This window comes from Anguilla anguilla, chromosome 8 (genome assembly GCF_013347855.1).
Source record: "Anguilla anguilla isolate fAngAng1 chromosome 8, fAngAng1.pri, whole genome shotgun sequence".
NCBI lineage: Eukaryota > Metazoa > Chordata > Actinopteri > Anguilliformes > Anguillidae > Anguilla > Anguilla anguilla.
This window is the reverse complement of record NC_049208.1, coordinates 41,420,880-41,441,376: the sequence shown is the minus strand read 5'-3', so window position 1 is coordinate 41,441,376 and position 20,497 is coordinate 41,420,880. Positions and strand designations below refer to the sequence as shown.

Sequence of the window (20,497 nt, the reverse complement as noted above, 5' to 3'; positions counted from 1 at the left end):
CTTCCCAAAACTTTTGAGGAAGTACTGAATCATCTAGAATGTGATGCATGCTATAGCATTAAGATTTCCCTTCACTGAAACCAAGGGGCCGAGCACAAACCATGAAAATCAGCCCTAGATAAAGCGGTTTCCAGATACTTTTGGTCATATAATGTATCACAATAAGATTACATCCTTTTTTAATATTGCTGACCATAGACAACTTCGACAAACATTTTAGTGCACGTTATCCAGCACGTCTTGTCCATACATATTTAAATACACTCAGTGGGTACTTCACACTTGCTCATTATCACAAAGAGCCCGCTTCTCCAGACAGTGAACCATGTGATTGCAACTCAGCATATATAGCATGCAGACATGGTGAAGTGGTTTAGGTGTTGATCCTCCAAACATTAGAATGCATGATCTGAGTGTGACCTAACCGACTTTGACCATGGTGTGACTGCTGGCTCCAGCACCTCAGAAACTACTGCCCTCCTGAGATTTTCACACACAACGAGTATCTAGTTTACAGAGAATGGTACATAAACAACATACAACCAGTGAGAGGTAGTTCTGTGGACAAAAACACCTTGTTAATGAGAGAGGTCAGAGGAGAATGGGCAGACATGTTCAAGCTAACAGAAAATCCAACTCGTGGTGCTAAAAATGAGGTTGCAAAATGAGTAATATTAATTTCAGAACTTTTTTCTTCCAAAGTAATCATGTTACAGCTTATTTCTGAAATTGAATTGACATTCAAAGCCTCTCTCTAGAAGTACAAAATAATAAAAATTTCCATCACAGTCCTGTGCACAAAACAATTGTTCACTAACCAGGCCTTTGTATTGGAATACAGCTTAATGTCTCTAATAATAACCAGTGTGCACTGATAATGTGCTTTTTCTGAATCCATTAAGTTCACCGAGGAAGGAATGAAAGGTACTTTGCAGCAAGTACTTTCAATGCAGTGAGCGCTGTGTTGCCTTAGACAACAACACCTCCAAGTGGTTGACAGTTTAGTGGCAAAATAAAAGATTCAACTGTGAATGATTTGACTGTGAAAAAATGTACATTTTTTTACCCGGCCAGCATTAAAAGAATAAATATATGAAATTTAACAAATCCATGCATCGAACACAAATTGAATGTCTTGTGTTTTCTTGTAGTTTTCTCAAGAGTTCATACTGTGGCTGGGTATAAGGGGGGAGGTCACTCTGTGTCTGAGTAGCCCCCCTCAGTGGTTGCCCTGGATACGGCGGTGTTGGTCCGACCCTGTTTGCTGTGCACGTCAGCGGATGCAGAGGAGCGATTTGCGTTTTCCCCCTTCTCCTCCTCCTCATCTTTGTTCTCTTCCCCCCGGCGTATGAGTGTGGGACCGCTGAACAGGCTTAGTGGCTTCCCCAGGATCCCAAAACTGAGGGGGAGGGAAAGAGAGAGTCCAGTCTGAAAATGTTGCCACTACTGAGGTCTGATACTACTGCTCATATTAATGAGATGAAAGCACTAACAATGTTCCACAGTGTATGTCACTTTGAAAAAGAGTGTATGATAAGTTAATGTAATGTAATGAGAGGGGAGAGAAATCTGATGGCTTCAGAGAGAGACGGAAGGCAAGGCCTTTGGAACAATGTTACTGTATAGTGCTTATGCTCTGAGTGAACCCTGGAATTGCTTTGCTGATCTACCGCTCATAGTCCGTTGATTTTGCCACCTGTAATCAAAGATGTTCTATACATTTTTTCCTTTGACCCTTTTTACTTCTGTATTCTAGAAGGGTCTATCTGGTATCAGGAGCTTATTATGTGATCTGTTTTGTTATCCTAGCTTTGAATGCTGTGTCTTCAACCATGTCCCTTTATGAATATTCATAATGAAACATGAACATCAAAACTCTTTGAGTTTCAATTTTGCCAGGGAAAAAACTCTGTCTTAACGTTAAGAATACAAAGCTAGACACAGCCCCCTGTAGCCCAGCATGCTGCAGGTTTTAGTTAAGTTTTTCATGTAGATTCCTTAACTCAAAGTTAAAGCAGGTGAAGAGACACGTTGTGACTAAGAGTTTGTCACCTGAGAGACGCAAGCTGATCGGTGAGTTGGTCCAAGAGGACCTCCCTGTCGCAGACAATCAGTGAACGCTCTTTCTGGGGGCTGAATGCGCTGAAAAGGTGGGGGGCAGCCTGCCCCGTAGGAGGGAGGAGGGCCTCCATCAGGGGGGTACGTTGTGTTAACACCTTAGTCAGGTCCAGCCTTCGTGGGCAATTCCTGCTGCTGAACGGAAGGGAGGCAGAGAAAGGTCGAGTGAGACCTTCACTTGCTTGTGACTACACCACTCATTCACGATCAATGGAAGGCAGGACAGGAATAACCAAAGACAGGGCAGGTGAAATGTGAGGGGTGGGACACCCCCAGACAGAAACAGCGGAAAGCCACACTGTGCGAGAAGGTCAGATTCGCACCTTTTTGGCACAGGGGGGCCGGCCGGATCTTTGGACTCCACCTCCCCTGCCTTCTGGGCACGGTCCTGAGAGGACACACCCTGTTTAGCCCTAAGCTTGCAGGCGGGGTTGAAGGTGTCAGAGTACAGCAGTCTTCCCACTTCCTCCTGAATCGCACTCAGGTCCTTCCTCTCAAAAGTGACCCAGGCAGCATAACACAGGAATCTGTACAGACACTGAAACAGAAGGACAGCCTGAGTGTCTCAAGTCACAGTAACTACGTACTAATAATACTCATGTGCGGCAGCAATGGAGAAGAAAATTGGGAGAAATAATAATGCATAACGTATCTAAAGGATATCTGGAGCTGATCTCTAAAGCTCAGCATACACTTGAAAATGACTGCATATTAGCTGGAAAAACAATACCAAGAACATGCTGGCCTTTTCAAGATTCACTCATGAATATTATTTTTGCTTAATGGCATCATAAAACAGTATAACTAAACGGTCGATATCAATCTCAAATTACAAACGCTGGGACATAATGAAAAGTCTTAGGCATATCTCCTTATGAGATGGTGCCTATTTTGATAACATGGATTGCAGTTATGAGACTGCAGCTCCAAAAAGACACACTGTGTGAGCCAGTGTGGTTCAAGAAATTAAAATTATACATCTAATTACATCTCAAATTTTATTCACCAGTATCAACGCTTAGCAGGTGCTGCTTAGATCAACAGATTTTCATTTCAGAGGATGGGATGAAGGTTTACACCACAAACATATCTGTATCATATAATAATTATTGGACTGTCCACTATAAAGCGATATCACTGAATCAGCAGGCAATGACCATCAATTCAGGCCCACTGTTCTGTTTAAGATAACTCCCAATGAAGAGTGTAGAGAAAATGCAAAAAGTGCTTCATTAAGTAATGCACAAATTGTTTAGCAAGCTCAAGAGACCAACAACTAGTTTTGGCTTGCAAATAGAACCTGGATTGTAAACACCAGACTGCAGCACTGAATTAAAGTGAAATTGCAGTTGCACTTCTGTAAGCTGATGTTTGCCTTTGTTGCATTGCCATTTGTGATTCTCTCTCTGTTATTTAGGGTGTGAAGAGATTGCAGTGCTTAAAGGATCCCTGATTGTCATCATTCTGGGGAAATTCTACTCTGAGTGGTTTGTTTAGTTTTAACACAAAAGACTGAGCAGAAAATAAGGCCTCAAGTCAATGCAAAATGAGATAATACTCTGAACTTAACTTCCACCTCTGTGAGCACTATCTTTGACGTTACGCCAGTATAACACACTAGCTTACATTGCTAGCTTGCAGATGAGATATGGCGCTAAGCAACAGCACAATATAAAATTATCACAGTTAATGGAAACAAAGGAGGGATCAATTTGTTTGTTATACAGTTACTGTAGCTTTAGGTAATTCATTGCGATTTTACAAACAGTGTAAGGCCATGTGCATTAAAATGGATGCTTAATTATGGCCAATGAATTCCTTTTTAATCCGCAAGGACAAAACTGACCAAAACAAAATTATAACAAGGGCAACATGATGAGCACCAGTCTAAAATATTTTGTGACTGTGCATTAAATATTTTCTGCCATATACTGCATACTTTTACATGTGAATAAAAAGCATGACAAGTTACACACTAGATCTTTTCTACTTATTTTTAGTTGTTATTATTTAGAAAGTGTAAAAATGACTCCTGAATCAGCAGGTGTCAGGGACGTGCCAGCTTAGACACTGGTCTGATACTCAGAGGGTGGTTCACAGAAGTGTGCTGCATTTCACACATACCTCGTGCTATTTGCAAATCGCTCTCTCACCACAACCTGCTCTTTTGAAACGTTTGAAAGTTCAGTTCAATTCTCTCAGGAGGGCAGTTCAGAGCAATAATCCTGCTTATAACCTGCTTATCGTGGAGAGGTATACGTCTGGACGCAAGGCCAATTTTAGACTGTGGTATGTGATTGTGTACATAGTGTCATACCTGTGAGACGTAATTGACTGTTTAATAACGGTGTTCATTTTGGTACACACCAACTCCCCAGTCTTGGGTTCACTGAATAAACAACTAGACAAAGCTGCACCAGCCCCTCCCTGTTCCTCCTTCCTCTGTCAGTTTTACAGAAATAGCATCTCTTTGAAAACTTCAGCATGCTCCATGGGCGGAGTCCAAACTTGATAAACCAAAGTATGTGACAATGACAGAGGCCATTTTTATTTCGGTCTCTCAATAAAGTTCAGCTTGCCCTTACCTCAAATACCTCTTTGTGCTTGGCTGACGTTTTTCCCCTGTTGGCATAAAACATAAACAACAAATATATTTTGAGACAAATGTGTAATTATGAACACTATCTGCTCTGAGTGGACAGTGGTATATCACTCAAAATCTTGACCAAATCTTTATATATTTGGTTCAAGCTTGCTGATTGGTCAATATGCATCCCACAGAGACAAAGGACAAAGTTGAATACAGGCACCTTGAGGGGAAATGTGTTCATTATGCACAGAACTGACAAAAGCAGAGAAAAATGCTCAAAAATCTCATTTAACAAGAAAACACTGTTTAAACCAGAATGCCTAGTAAGCTACACACAGAAGAAGCTAGCTACTTTCACGCAAAGATGATCATAATCCCATAGCTGGACTAACTGCTTTGAATCTTGATGTTATTAACAGTATATATTGTTGAATGCAAAGACCATTGCTGGATGTACTTTCATATTTGCAAGACAGGAAAATATGGTATCAGCACCATTAAATGAGGTTGTACACACAGAATTTCTTGATAACATAAGTCCCTGAGACGTACAAGGAGAAAAAAACATTGGGATTAAAACAGCTGATTAAAGATGCCACTGAAAACCCATTTTAACAGTTAGGTATTATTCACCACATAACACTTTATGGAGGGGCGGTGTGGTTAGAGCGCCATCTGCAGGCCGCGAGGGAGCGGTTCAGTTGGCCTACAACCACAGCTGTTTGAAATTGCAATTAATTGCTAATTGTTTATATGCTCTGCCTGCTGTGAGACCGGGGCGCTGGAATGTGAGACGCATGCGGGAGCGACATGCCGTTTAATCCTCTTCCCTACCGTGTGTGTTTGGTTTTTTTCTGTATCCGTGTTTTTGTATTGAGCACGCAATAAAGCCCGCGTGCGACCAAGAATGACAAATTCTGTAGTTTGTGGGGAGAAGGACTGCACAACTTATTACACACTTCTAATCGCCATGTCACCCATGGAGAAACACAGAGGCTGCATACTTATGGTGGAACGTGTCACGCCTCCATTACTGATTAGTGTGCAGGGGGCGTGACAGAGAATCTCACAGGTGAACTGTCATGGTGGACCAGATATGGCCTTGTGGAACAGGTGCAGCCATGCTCAGTGTGTACCAGTTGCCTGACAAGCCTGCACTGAGATGGAAGTGAGCATCCATTTCACTTGGGAGCGAACGCATATCTCATGGCAAAGAATGCTGGTGTTTCAGGTGGGGTAAGAGTGTATTATGCTTTGTGGAAGTTTTTTTCCCCCCCTCCCCAGCTGCCACATACCTTAGCTCCACCTGAGCAACACTTTACCTCTCCCTATCGCCCTCTGCTCCACAATGTTGACTCATTACCCCACCCAGCAGCCCTGCCAATGACTACCCTCCTCAATGAGCTCTACGTCTCCTCCCATTTTCCCTCCCCATCCCCCTTTCCCACAGCTCGAACTCAGGATACCTGGCTCTCTCCTCCTGGGCCGGACGTGAGGTTTCGCTGTGTGCCGATCATTAAAGTTGCTTTGACATAGTTCTGCTTGTCAGTCTTTACATGCAAAGGCAGAGAGATCAGGCCATGATCGGGTCAAGATGGAAGGGAGGGTGGGAACCGGGCAGTACAGCGATACAGGTAAATGGAAAATGATTAATGTTCTGCTGATAGTAATGTAGAGAAAAAATTGTTTTTCAAAATAATATAAGCCACAGCTGTACTTGTTTGTTTCAAAAAGGTCACTCTAGGTCACTTTTGCCTCTCAGCATAACTTTTAAAAAATTCTAGCATATTAATGTTATGTAAATGAAAGTAGTCATGTACTTTGGCACAAATCATTTTCATGCAATCACAGCCAGAAGTCTGATTCCCATAGACATCACCAGGTGTTGAGTATCTTCTCTGGTGATGCTCTGCCAGGCCTGTACTGCATCCATCTTCAGCTCCCGCTTGTTTTGGGGGCTGGTTACTTTAATTTTTCACTTAAGCATATGAAGCGCATGTTTAATTATATTCAGGCCAGGGTGAATGACTTGGCCAGCCAACTTTTCAGTTTTTAGCTTTGAGAAAACTCTTTTGTTGCTTTAACAATATATTTGGGATCATTATCTTGCCTTAAGATGAAGTGACGCCATCCAATGAGTTTGGAGGCATTTACTATAACTTGAACAGATAAGATTCTGCCGCTGCTATTAGCAGTTAAATCATCACTGAAGACAAGTGAGCCAGTATCTGTCACAGGCATGCATGCCAAAGCCATCACCCCCCCCCCCCCCCTGCCCCCCGCTGCCATGTTTCACAGATGAGGGGGTGCTTTGGATCTTGGGCAGTCCTTTTGGCCTTCACACTTTGCTCTTGCCATCACTCTCACACAAGTGAATCTGGATCTCATCCATCCACAAGACCTTTTCCAGAACTCTACAGGCTCTTTTAGGTACCTCTTAGCAAACTGTAACCTGGCCATCTTGTTTTTGTGGCTAACAAGTGGTTTGCATCTTGCAGAGTAGCCTGTGTAATTCTGTTTGTGAAGTCTTCTGCAGGCAGTAGTCACTGACCCATCCACGCTGCCTCCGGAAGAGTGTTTCTGATCTGTCAGGCAAGTGTTTTTCATTATGGTGAGAATTATTTGGTCATCAACAGTAGAGGTCTTATTTGGCATACCAGGGCCTTTGTGTTTACAGAGCTCACCAATGTTATATGCTATATAAATAAAGCTTATTATTATTATTATTATGTTCTCCTTATTAATGATGTTCCAAACTGTTTATTTTGGTAGGCAAGATTGGCCTATGACTTTCATTAGCACAAATCTAGCCCTCATGTTGACAAATGCCAATTACAGACTCCAAAGGCAATCAAAATGCTAGACTCAAGACTAGATGCTGAAAGCTCTCTTATACCTGCAAAAAGGAAGTAACATGCCTGAGTAATCACAAACACCAGTAAAGCCAAATATTATGGTGCCCTGAAATGGGGAGACTGTATTTTTTTTTTTGTATGTGTAGATGAATGATGGCTTTATATTTTGTATTTGTTTCAGGCTGGCTAATTTAAACTAGTGACAGGCTGAGTCTGTTCACTCAAATACACAAATTAAAATGGAAAAATGCATGACTGCAAGAAAAACACAAGATAAAACATATAATCAACCATTTAAACACAGTTTTGTATATATGTACTGTATATAATGAAATGCTGTTTATCCCACGGCACATAGTAACTGGCGCCGTGGGCTATGTATGGCAAATTGTGGTCACTCACTCACTCACTCATTAACAGACGACCTGAGAAGGACGTTTAGTTGGACGCATGCGCAGATGGTGCTTCGTTTAGTCGGAGTAGGCGCAACACGAACATGTTAGGGTTAGCTAAAGTAACGTTAGGCGATAAAGCTTTCCTAAAAAATGTTGTGCCATTCCGCACATTTTTAAGCACAGCTTCATCGCCTAACGTTACTTTAGCTCACCCTAAATGTTCGCGTTTTGCCTACTTTAGCTAACCTAGTTAGCACGTACGGATCGCCTACTATAGTTAACCTAGTTAGCACATACGGATGCTATCCTGCACGCATCAGTAGGAGCTAAGGACACACAGCTACAACCACTGATACGGATGTATGGACACACGGAGGACAACAAATAAAGTTACAGAGGTGACGATGTGCCATAGCTAGCTAACTATAGGCTATATTACGGAGGCCAAAACGGAGCTTTACAATGTCGCCAGCAGCGTGTGTGTGTGAGCTCGGCAGTAACTGCTACTGTGCTGTTAACCTTCATTGATCGCCGTACTCATGTATTCATGTAAAGTAGCTAGCACAATCTGACAGCACTAACCCATAAATATGTACTGCGCATGGTACTTGCTCAATCGAACGGTAAATGTGAAAAACTTTCACTTACAGTGAGCGCCACCAAACTTTTCTGTCACACCCTCAATAAATGGCAAAACTCCCAGTAGAACATTGAATTAAATCTTTTAAAGTTATATATTTTCTGAAACGTTATCGATTCCGCTTGGCCACAGTGAGTGAAAAAACACGATCTGACCGTATACTGTCTATGTACATTCCATCAAAAGGATTCAGCCTTGTTGTTTGCTACCTAAACTTCACAGCACAGTCATTGCTGTTATTATGCTTGTAGCTTGAAGTGTCTCTTTTCAAAATCCATTTCAACCATTCACAAATGGCCTGGGACTTTGAACTTATAAGGCGGTATCAAGTCTCCAGTGAAAATATTGCCCTGGCTATATCAGTCAGAATTCAAGTTGCACCGTGGGTCTGGATGGTTTTGTGCTTGTTGAACTTAATGCTGTCATGAGTATTCATTTAAAAGCACTTGAATCTAATTTGTTTTCCATGTGATTAATAAATATATTTGCTTTCATTCCGAAACAATGTTTTTCGGTGAAAAAGTACACGCACGAAAAAAGCCTGACCTGTCGCTGTGTGAGGTAATCTGGAGAAAATGCTATACAACATGGGTCTGCTCTAAACGGACTTTAGTCACCCCCCTCCAAAAAAAAATCCTTCAGTAACTATGAGGACAAATCAGCTTGTCATCGTTTATAAAGCATGCAAAATGTCCCACCCCAGCATAGAGTGGGATGCCTGAATCCGTTCCGGCATTTTATGGTTAAAGCGCCAACAATGCAGCTACTGTGTATACAGCACTGTGAAACAATGTTGAACGTCCTGGGCAAATTATACTCCTGCATCAGTTGTGCACAGTGGTTGTGCGAACATGTCATTACACAGGAAGCCCAGTCTCTATTCACTAAACAACCAATCATTGCTTGGGTGCTGCCTGCGCAACTGGTCATGCAGGTTCAAATCCAGAGAGGTGTGCAGGACTCTCTGCAACCTCCACTGTGATGGCTGAGCAACTTGTGTGACCCTGCACAGAACCCCACCCCCAATGCCCCCCCCCCTCCCCGTGCAGTTTTCATGTTTTCACATAACCATAAAACAGCTATAGGCTCAACATCAAAAGCAACGCCCCTATCAGCCTCCCCATCTGCATAACATAGACACCCTCCCACCCCAGTAAGGCTCGGCAGGATGCACTGACTTTCCAGCAGACAGCAGGGGCAGGGTGAGCTCCAGGAGCAGGGTGGAGTAGTGGATGGCCAGCTGCTTCAGGGACAGGTCCACCTTCATGCACGCCTCAGCCATCTCCTGCTGTTCTCTCAGACTCTGCTCCCTGGCATACGTTTCACACAAAGTCAGGCCACAAGCTATCGCATGTCTCTTAAAACTGCAGCTTAACAGTAAGAAGGGGCATGCAGGAAATGTCTGCCTTTATGCCCACATTCATAAAAACACCCAGTGACAGAGACCCAAGGATCTATCTGCAACAGTGCATTTGGGGACTAAGGCCTTAACCTTCGTCTTTTACCACAGCACTATATTATTTTGTTATTTCACATAATGATATGTATTACTTGGTTTTATTATTTATATAACTAGTTATTGTCCCCAGTAAAGGAAATCTGCTAAATGAGTTGATAATGGTAAGAACAATGAATACACGACACAAAAACAGAGAAACAAAGACTACAATCTCAGTAGTGGGAACTACACTCTGCAATGATGGCACCAGGACCATATTTCTATGATCATTTGGACATTAAGAAAAATGATACATCATCTGTGTCACCAGTCACACATAAATAAGCCTAACCCAACACGTTCCTTTGTGCAGACCTTGAACCTACATCATATGAGGTGTGGTTTTCTTCTCCAGGGTTGTCTTCACAAAAAAGCAGGATAGATAAAGCAGAAGGGAAGCAAGAAAGTCATCTAGCTCCCGTTGTCTGCAGAAACACAAGGAAAATATTTAGCTATGTTCAGTCCTTTTATCAATGTGGCTATGTTTATTTCCTGCAATCTTAAATGTAAGTGCAATTCAAAGCATTCAGCAGTACTAAGGATTCTAAGAACAGGAGATGGAAGGTGCTATATAAATAGCATGCAATATCATTGTCCATTAATGCTGCACACAGATTAAGAAGAATCAGGATAATTAGGATATTTCATACTTCAGTATGGGCAGGAAACCCAGAGGAACAGACTCCTTCTCCTGCAGCAATATGAGTGTTGCCTCTGTCACATGAAAATACAGAGTCAGCCCCCAAAACCTCAAATGAAACAATGAACAATAATATGCATGCAGCGATTGCATTACACTTCAGTCAATGGAACTGCATTATATGTGCCCTTGAAATATACTGGGAAAATAATCATGTAAATATGCTAAATGAATGAAAGACTTGAATACAGTACATTGGAAATGATTATCAAATATTAATCAATAATGCAATATGTAAAAAGTATGCAATGAGAAGAACATTTCGGGAGCCAAAATAAAATAACCCTCCCAACAAACATTGATTTGGCGATAATGTATGAAATGTGTAACACATTACATTCATACTTATGAACTAACCACACTACCAAAAAGAACATTTTGGATCAATAAGTGTTTTGATTCCTTAGATGCCTACGTTTAATATCTTCGATCGTGACACAGTCCCTCTGGTCCCGTTTTGGGGATGACTTATAGGCATTTAGCTGGGCTTCTCCAACAGCACTCTTGTCTGTGGGGCTACGGGCCCTAGGTTGGCCTTTGCCAGACACTGCTGACACTGCAGACCTGTGAAAATAATAATTTTTAAAAAACTGATTTTCCTTTGCAGTCAGACATAAATCCAACCTGAAAAAATAGTTACAGATCGCAACTAAACAATATCATATTAATCAGCAACCACAAAGCAATATTATACTCTCAGTATATGGGGGTATTGTTTCATAAATAAATAAGTAACAACAAATTTCTCCCAAACAAATGTAATTGGTTCACAAATAAAGGTAACTGGTTCATAAATAAATGTAACTGGTTCACAAATAAAAATAACTGGTTCACAAAATCGTTTTGCATTCATAAACATATCTCCCCAAAACAGACGAATGAAATAATATATTTCCATTTCTTGACACATAATTTTTCTGAAAGGATTTACCAATGTGTAAGTATTCATTTGAAAAGGACTCAATGTACACTTATGCATTGCCTGGCAGGTATGGAATCGCTTACATGCATTTGTGAGTTTGTGAGGTAATCCTCACAGAAAGATGTGCAAATAAATCCACAAAAAAGTTTTTTTCACTGAATCTACTTTAGCTAATCAGATTTTAAGACACCCTGTCGCTAAAACCCACTTCAACCAATCAGCTTGCCTAAGATTTTACAAGCAAATCAAGTCTTCAAACCTATTATTACTCAAGAGGAGCTGACATGTGGCATTATCACCTTTCCCAAAAGGAAAATTTCTTCCTTATTTACATTTTTCTTGCCTTGTTGGCATGGCCACTTATACCGCTTGAGTGCCTACTGAGCCACAAACGTCCAAGTAGCACTGCATTTAAAACATGCTCTCCTCCAGTGCACTTGCAGGTGAGCCAGTGACTGCCATTCTAAAGGCCACACAGCACAACAGCAGCACCAATCAGGGGAGAGAGATATCTCTCAACAGTACCCCGTCAGCACTATTCTCTGCTGGTAGCCTGTGAACACCCTGAGCATGTGGAGAGCACCAATTAAGAGTAGCAAGCTCCATCATTAAAAATGTTCTATATGTATAAAAGTATGAAAGTTAAGTACAAATACAGAAATTAGAATTTCAAAATTTAAAGGGCACACTGGCATCCCAGCTTGTTTTTTAATTTTTATTTTTTACAGCAGCTGGTACAGTGGAACAGTGGTGGTGGAGTGCTGAGGCAGGAACTGCAAATAATAAGCTGACCTGTCCAGGAGGGAGGCAACCTGAACTAGGGAGGTAGGCCCAGGGATGGTGTGAATGCCTCCACATTGTACCACAGAGACTGATGCCAGCAGCAAACAGGTGGAAGCTCACAAATTCAATGGTGCATACTGTGATCCCACACCTGTTGCTGTTGAGGGTGGGGTTATGTGGTGGGGACAATTCTGAGGACCCTGTTTGCCCGCTGTCAATGAGGAAGCCCAGGAAGTTATGTGGAATGGGATGTCAGGGAGAAATGTACTGCCATAATGCACTGGTAGGTCAAGGGAGCACACAATGTTGATGGTAGCATTTCAGCCCCAGAGATGGAAGACGCATACAAGGGCAGGTGGCAGAAAAACCTCTTGTGTGTCCAAACAACATAAGCCGCATTTCCACCGCAGGAACTTTACCCCGGAACTAGGAACCTTTTGAGGAACTCAGTGCGTTTCCACCGCAGGAACTAGAGTCTAAATTTAGTTCCGGGGGCTTTATTTTACCCCCCAAAAAGTTCCTGCTCGGGGGGTAGTACTTTCCGAAAGTACAGGAACCTTTCGTGTGGAGCTTGCAGCGCTGAAAATTTCTGATTGGTCGAGTACTAGCAGCATTTTTTTGTGTTTGTTTTCAGTTGCCATGTTTAAAAATATGCAGCCGCAAACCAATTTATTTTCATAATAACTTCAAATCAAACTTGTATGTTATGCGGCGCAGTAGCTTAGTTTTGGTTATAGCCTGCCAACGTCTTGGAATTATAACATGTGCTCTTCTGTTCTTTTCTTGCTTTAGTATTGGTTTTATAAATTTTTTTTATAAAAAGTATTCGTGCTGGGACAGCATATTACGTACCAAAACATTCAAACGGATTAATTCGGTTGCTGAATATTTTCTTCCGGATTTTCTTTGTTAGCCCGTTGTAATTGACTCAAAACGTTTGATACAGTTATGTGAGGTATGCGGTAGTTCTGCGTAATTCACATTGGTGATACAGTAAAAGCAAACTGGAAATCACCTTCCGCACTTTTTGTCAGGGTAAAATAACAGGTTAATTTTAGTAATCGTCCCTTTAGCTTTTTCAGACTGCCGTAATTTTACTCTGCCATTCTTCAATTCCACAAAAAGACCAGGAAGACTATGGACTAATTTATGGTGCATGGTTCGCATCTGGAGGGCACACTTCGCTGCTCGGCTAGCAGTGACTTCGAAGGAAAGCAAACGGTGGCTGTACCACTACTAATTAAAATTTTCACGCAAGTCCGAGTTTTCGTTCTATTCTTGTCATTTTGCGATTTGCGATATGGAATCGACGATGAGAAAGTAATCAAACAGCAAATTGTTTACAACGTGTGCATGTTTTCTGCTGTTGTTGCCAGTTATACATATAAATGTGAATGCATTCTGTCGCTTCGGATGTCAAGACATGAAAGCGAATGTTCGCATAAAAACATAATGAATGTGTTTGAGAGGATATATAAAACAGTTACAATCTGACTATTGGCCTGTTATATCCTATTTGTTCCATAACAACGGTCCAAGTTCAACTACCAACGACAGTTTTGCTTGACAACAGTAAAATAAGCCCAAACGGCTGCAGAAGAATATTTCAATTCCAGGTGATTAAATCGATAAAAAAAAATAATAATACAAAAGTAACCATATATAATCATTGTTGGTAACCCGTTGTATATAAGTGGAATAAAGCCCTCTGGGCTGTCCCGGTTATTAGAAAATAATGTAGGCTACTTCGGTGGTAGTATGGGGTTACAGAAGAAATCATAGGACAGATGGACCGACGACAACGTCGTTTTTTCATACGTCAGTGGGCTAATTTGCCTAATCTTCGCGGGACTTTAGACCGCGGTGGAAACGCCGACAACCATGGGCTGAAGGAACCTTTTAGTTTCTTGAAAAGTAGTTCCTGGGACTAAAAGTTCCGGGTAATTTTGGTGGAAACGCGGCTATAGTTGTGTCGTTGCTGTGTCGAGGAGCAAGGGAAGGCACACATCCCCTAACAGAACCATGCATATATATATTTTTTTTTTTTTAATGAGCTGTAGTTGACATTTTGAATAACTGTGGGCCTAACCGGGGCGGGGCGAGCAGGCTGCATCTCGAAAGTGCCGGGGCAGGTGCAGATTAGCATACTTTGACAAGAAGATTGAGCTTATGACATTTTTTGCACATCTGTTCCTGTGCAGGGTGAACTGGAGTGTGGTGAAAATATGATATTATTATTATGTCATTAGAACTTCCAATAGAAGGAAATTATTCATTTAATTATCATTATAAAGGATTTTGCTATCTTACAATTCCAAATTTCAACCATAAAAATGTATTAAATCAATTTGATTAATACCAAGTGACCTGGTGTACATCAGTTGGTTCTAGAGCTGCACCACTCACCTCCTGGGACACAGTATCAGCAGGTATTTATTCTAACCATGCACTACACCACCTGATTTCACTAATGACCTTACCTTCTTGGTTCAGGAAGTAAGCTCATTAGTGAAATCAGTTGGTGCAGTGCATGAGTGGAGCCCTATTCTAGAAGAAAGGTATTTTAAGTCAGTATTTCATAGCCACCCAAAGACCATATCAGTGTCTCATTTCAGCAATCCTGGTGTTTTCCTGATAAAACACATCCAATGATAACAAGACAATTAACAAATCCTAATGATCACACTTTGGCTGACACAAAAGAGCAGAAACAATCAGTTTTGAATCAAGTTTGTCCCTCTGTCTAACCAGTGTCTATAAACACAAATTGAAGTAAGTCTATAACTGGAACTATTTTGAGGGGTAGACGCGGAGCCATGAACTGGCGAAGTTCAATGAAAATATGGATCTGAATTCTGGATTTTGAAGGTCGAACCGTTTGTGCATTGAACATGTGCTAATTTGTATGTGCACAGTAAAAATATAAAACGTTATTTTTCCAGCTGCTGCCATCACAAAGTGCAGTGTACTGTTATGCTAACTAGAAATTCGAATGCGAATAGGTTGATCGCCCATTTATGAAGTGCGGATAGTCACCGAAGTATGCTACGGGAAGTCAAAGATAACATAACCCAACAGTTTAACCTTACCTTTCTGGCCGCTTGCTCACGGTGTCTTGCGAACTGAGAAGCTTGCACCTCTTTTTCCTTTCTTTCGCTTCTGCGGGTGTATCCAGACTGAACACAAATAACAATGTAATGTTATGGTGCCAAAAACAATGAAATCAATTTATTCTTTATGTTGTAGATCTACGCTGTGTGCTATGCAGTTGTTCTCAATTTCAGTTTTTAGGCTATGCTCTCATAGACAGATAGCCTATAAGTATGTCTACCCTAGCTAGCTAGTTTTGTGAAACCGGCACTTTAAAACCGTATTATTTTCGCTTTGGCTAAAATAGTTCAACATTTTCAATATTGCATTGCTAATTCGATACATAGGAAGGTACTGCTAGTGGTTTCTATCACAATATTTTACCTTATGAATTCAAGACTCTGATGTTCATCATTCCAGCCCCATACTCCATGTGAAGGTATAAGATCGCAGCTCTATAATATAAAGAGATAATTTAGCAAACTGATGTTAAGTAGCAAAACTGTTTTTGCTATAGCCTACTTCTCAACGCAAACCAAATTCTATCAATAGCCTAAGAATACGAGTGTTACTGGTTTTATGTTCTGCACTGATAACAGAGAACTTATCAGATAATTAAGATTAGCACTAGTCTACCGCTAGTTCATCTACAATTTGAAGGCATAATTCCAGCTACGTTATTTTATTTGTTAATGCCAGGAAAAGTAGGCTATCCCACCAGCTGACTGTCCCATAATAAACAACCGATCAAGCTAAATTAAAATTTTTTATCCCTGAGCAAAAATGATAATATAGAGACAACTACCCCGGATAGTAGCCTGTAATAAATAGGATGGCATCTCAGGCAACACACACCAACTTTAAAACGTTGCGATTATGCGATTATATCAATAGTATAAAAGAAAAAATAGGCTACTAATTGGCTTGTCGATAAAAATAAAAAATAAAAAAAACTGTTTTGTATAATAATTAAATTATCATGTTAGATCAACAGGTACATGTGCTTTAAGTGTGTAAGCCTAATTAATTTTACAGCTAGTCAATGAATTAACACTGCATTAATTTGCAACAGTTCGCTAACGTTAACTAGTTAGACTAGTCTAGCTAAGTTATATTTTTACTGTGGAAGTTAAAGAAGCAGGTTTCAGTTGCGGGGGAACATGCTTAGCTTAGCTATATACAGCCGTATAGCAGCTAACTCGTTAACGTTAGCCAGCTGACCCTAAACTTGCAACAAAGTAACAGGTTTGTTTCGTGCAATGTTACCATTTCCATCTGTGGTTTTGACATTTCTGCAGCGCTGCCCAGTCATGAACGTCCACGAAAATTCTTTGCTTCACGTTACATTTGTTTGAACTGTTTTCGTGTGTTTAGAGTTCATTTTAAACAGTTATTCAAGTTTAAATCCGTTTCTAAGCAACGGGTACCTATGCAAAGACTGTAATTAGCTACTGAGACCCACCCAGCTGTTTCCTGCTTTGGGTAAACAGTTCCGGTTGTTATGAGCGGTAATGAGTCTAGGCTTGTCTCTCTCTCTCTCTCTCTCTCTCTCTCTCTCTCTCTCTCTCTCTCTCTCTCTCTCTCTCTCTCTCTCTCTCTCTCTCTCTCTCTCTCTCTCTCTCTCTCTCTCTCTCTCTCTCTCTCTCTCTCTCTCTCTCTCTCTCTCTCTCTCTCTCTCTCTCTCTCTCTCTCTCTCTCTCTCTCTCTCTCTCTCTCTCTCTCTCAACAAATTTACAAAACCTTGTGTATATACATTGAGTCTACAATTACAAACACGCCAGAGGGACTGAAGGTTGTAATAAAAAGGATTTTAAAAAATAATAAGTTAAATAAATATATTTTAAAGCTTACAGTGGTTATACATTTTAACAGCTTTTTTGTTTGTACATTCAATCAATCAATCAATCAATCAAAATTTTATTTCGGACTCAAGGTCCATATAAAAGACAGAACATTACATAGATAAAATTACATACAAAGGCACCATAAAAGCACCATAAAAGATCATATTTTAAAAGAGAGTGAGAAAAAAGTATACATATACGTATATAGATTAATGTAAAGACAACTGTTCCAATGTCTCCACAGCTGTGATTGATATCGTGTAGTACTAAACCTTATGTTAGATAAAAACCAAGATAACTTCATTTACAGAGTCATTAACCCGGCAAATAAATTTATACATAAGATTTCTTAAGAGAGCTTGGAAAGTATTGACTCCTGCAGCTACAAACATCTCACTTGCACTACACCATCTAGGTCTCTTTAGTAATATTCTCATGGCATCATTATAAGCTACTTGAAGTCTCTGTAGGCTTGCTTTTTTGTAGTTTGACCACAAGTGTGCAGTATATAGTGGTGTACAATATGAGACTCATGAGAAACAGAGACATCTTCACTCCATCTGTACACATACTAAACTTGCGTGAGAGAATGTTAGCTTGTGCATACATCATGAGGCAATGCCTATAAACATCATCATCATCTGTCATTTGTTCTGTAATAAAATGTCCAAGATATTTTACCTTATTACAGACACCAAAATTATTATCAGACAATTTGAAATCAGGGAATTTTAGACATGTGTCCTCTTTGGTGACAACACTCTTACTGGCATTATATTTGATATCATGTTCCACACCATACACAGAACATATAGTAAGGAGCTGCTGGAGACCAGCGCTACTTGGACTAAGGACCACAAGATCATCTGCATACATAATATGGTTCACTGGAGTATTACCAATCATGCACCCAGTATTACAGGCTTTCAATTGCTTGGACAGAAGATTCCCCCTTGTCTGACGCCATTGCTAACCCCAAATGGGGCTGAGACATCAGTGCCCCATTTTACTTGCATAGTCTGGTGGGCATACCAGTAGGTCAGAATTCTCACAATGTATTTGGGCACCCCTCTTTGACTCAATTTAACAAACAACTTTCTATGATTAACATGATCAAAGGCTTTGGAAGCATCAATAAAACATATAAGAACTGATGAGCTTTGACTTCTGTACTTGCTTACAATTTCCTTTATGGCATATATATACCCAAGTTAGTGCCATGTTTAGCTTTAAAACCAAAGTGGTTATCTGTGGAGTTAATAATCTCATTTAATCTATCCAGCAGGATTCTTTCTAGGACTTTTGACAGTATGCTGGTTCGAGCTGTGGGCATGCAGTTATCTAGGCTACATACTTTACCAGCCTTTTCCTTAATGACTGGCACTAACCGAACAGACAACAAGCCATGAATCATAAAGCCAGAAAAACAGATAGCAAGGAGAGGAGCTATCCTCGGACTGGCATATTTAAGACGTTCATTCAGATATAGAAGAAATGTATTGTTTGATATGGACAGTCAGCTCTGAAAAGTTTGGCTTTTTGCTAAAGAATTTGGATTTGTGAATATAAAATTTGGTCAAAATAAAAAACAAATTAATCAAAAAGAACTGCGAACAGAGATTCCTGTCATATTCAGTGAATCCAAACAATACATTTTTCCCAAGTAATATAAAGAGAGGGTAGATATGATCAGCAATAAATCATGACAATTTACTCCACAGTTGTTTTGTATGTGGGCAAGACCAAAACAAATGTACCAGCATTTCTCTGAGCTCTCTACAAAAGGTACAACTTATATCAATGTCTTTCTTGAGTTTCTGAAAATAATGCTTAGTTGGATAAAGTGAAGCATTTTAAAAAATATCTTTTTGACTTTGTTAGTCAAAAAAAAAAACTTATGCAGCAATAACCAGGCTCTTTCCCAAAAAATATCTCCAACAAGTGTGGACCAATGTGATAAAGCAGAGGGTGTACTTATGATGTCTTGTTGAAAAAGTTGACGGATTGTCTTATTTTTATTCTTAGTTTGCCATGAAAAACAAGTTTTCCCAACAGTTGTTTCAGTTGCATCTAACAGTATAGGATGATTGCCATTTCCTTTAAGACCTTTTAAAAGTGAAATAATACTCGAGGGGATAGCATCAAAGACAATTGAGAAATCCTTTGGTGAAACAAGGATTCCATATCTCGAGCAAATTCTCCCGTGACAACCGACCCAGTGTATGGAGTTTTGCTCGCAGGTCCATAACGTATTGCAACTCATTTTTGCTGGGGCTTGGACCGTCCTCCCAGCTTTCTTTAACTAGGTCCAATATTCCCCGAGGTTTTCTACCGAATAACAGTTCAAAGGGAGAAAATCCCGTGGAGGCCTGGGGAACCTCCCGCACTGCAAATAATAGAGGGACTAACCACTTATCCCAATTTCGGCTATCGTCGTGAATGAACTTTCGAATCATGGACTTCAGAGTTCTATTAAACCGCTCCACAAGCCCATCTGTTTGGGGATGGTATACACTGGTTCTAATAGAGCGGACGCCCAGTAATCCGTATAGCTCATTTAGTGTACGTGACATAAACGAAGTGCCCTGATCAGTCAGAATCTCTTTCGGGATTCCGACCCGGGAGATAATTTGAAACAGAGCTTGTGCAACACTCTTAGCTGAAATATTGCGCAACGGCACTGCTTCGGGATACCATAATCCACCAAGACCAACACGAAACGGTATCCCTGGGTGCTCCGTTCAAATGGCCCGATGAGGTCCATAGCAATTCGGTCAAAGGGAACCTCTATTAAGGGTAGTGGGCGCAACGGCGCTTTTGGGGTGGCCGGGGGGTTCACTAATTGACATTCGGGACAGGACGCACACCACCGACGTACGTCCGCCCAAATGCCCGGCCAGTAAAACCGAGCCATTATTCGGTGTAGTGACTTATCATACCCTAAGTGCCCCGCCATGGGGTTGTAATGAGCCGCCTGGAAAACCATTTCCCGGCGGTTTCTGGGTACCAACAACTGGGTCGTTTCTTCACCGGTCTGAGCGTCACGACACACTCGATACAAC

General features: G+C 40.8%; 1 protein-coding gene across 2 annotated transcripts; it reads right to left on the bottom strand.

Moving 5' to 3' along the window:
• Positions 1–652: 652 nt before the first annotated feature.
• LOC118233168 (protein phosphatase 1 regulatory subunit 36) lies at positions 653–17,054 on the bottom strand. 2 transcript variants are annotated; one of them, XM_035428554.1, is made up of 11 exons: positions 16,858–17,054; positions 15,976–16,046; positions 15,591–15,677; positions 11,212–11,360; positions 10,747–10,810; positions 10,423–10,521; positions 9,777–9,908; positions 4,704–4,740; positions 2,442–2,656; positions 2,053–2,253; positions 653–1,399 (listed from the first exon to the last, which is right to left on the bottom strand). In XM_035428554.1, the coding sequence occupies exons 1-11, from the start codon at positions 16,879–16,881 to the stop codon at positions 1,195–1,197; spliced, it is 1,284 nt and encodes a 427-aa protein (XP_035284445.1). In that variant the 5' UTR covers positions 16,882–17,054; the 3' UTR covers positions 653–1,194. The 2 variants fall into 2 exon arrangements, with proteins under 2 accessions (XP_035284445.1, XP_035284446.1); XM_035428555.1 differs by having other exon boundaries at positions 2,053–2,250.
• Between the last annotated feature and the right edge of the window lie 3,443 nt (positions 17,055–20,497).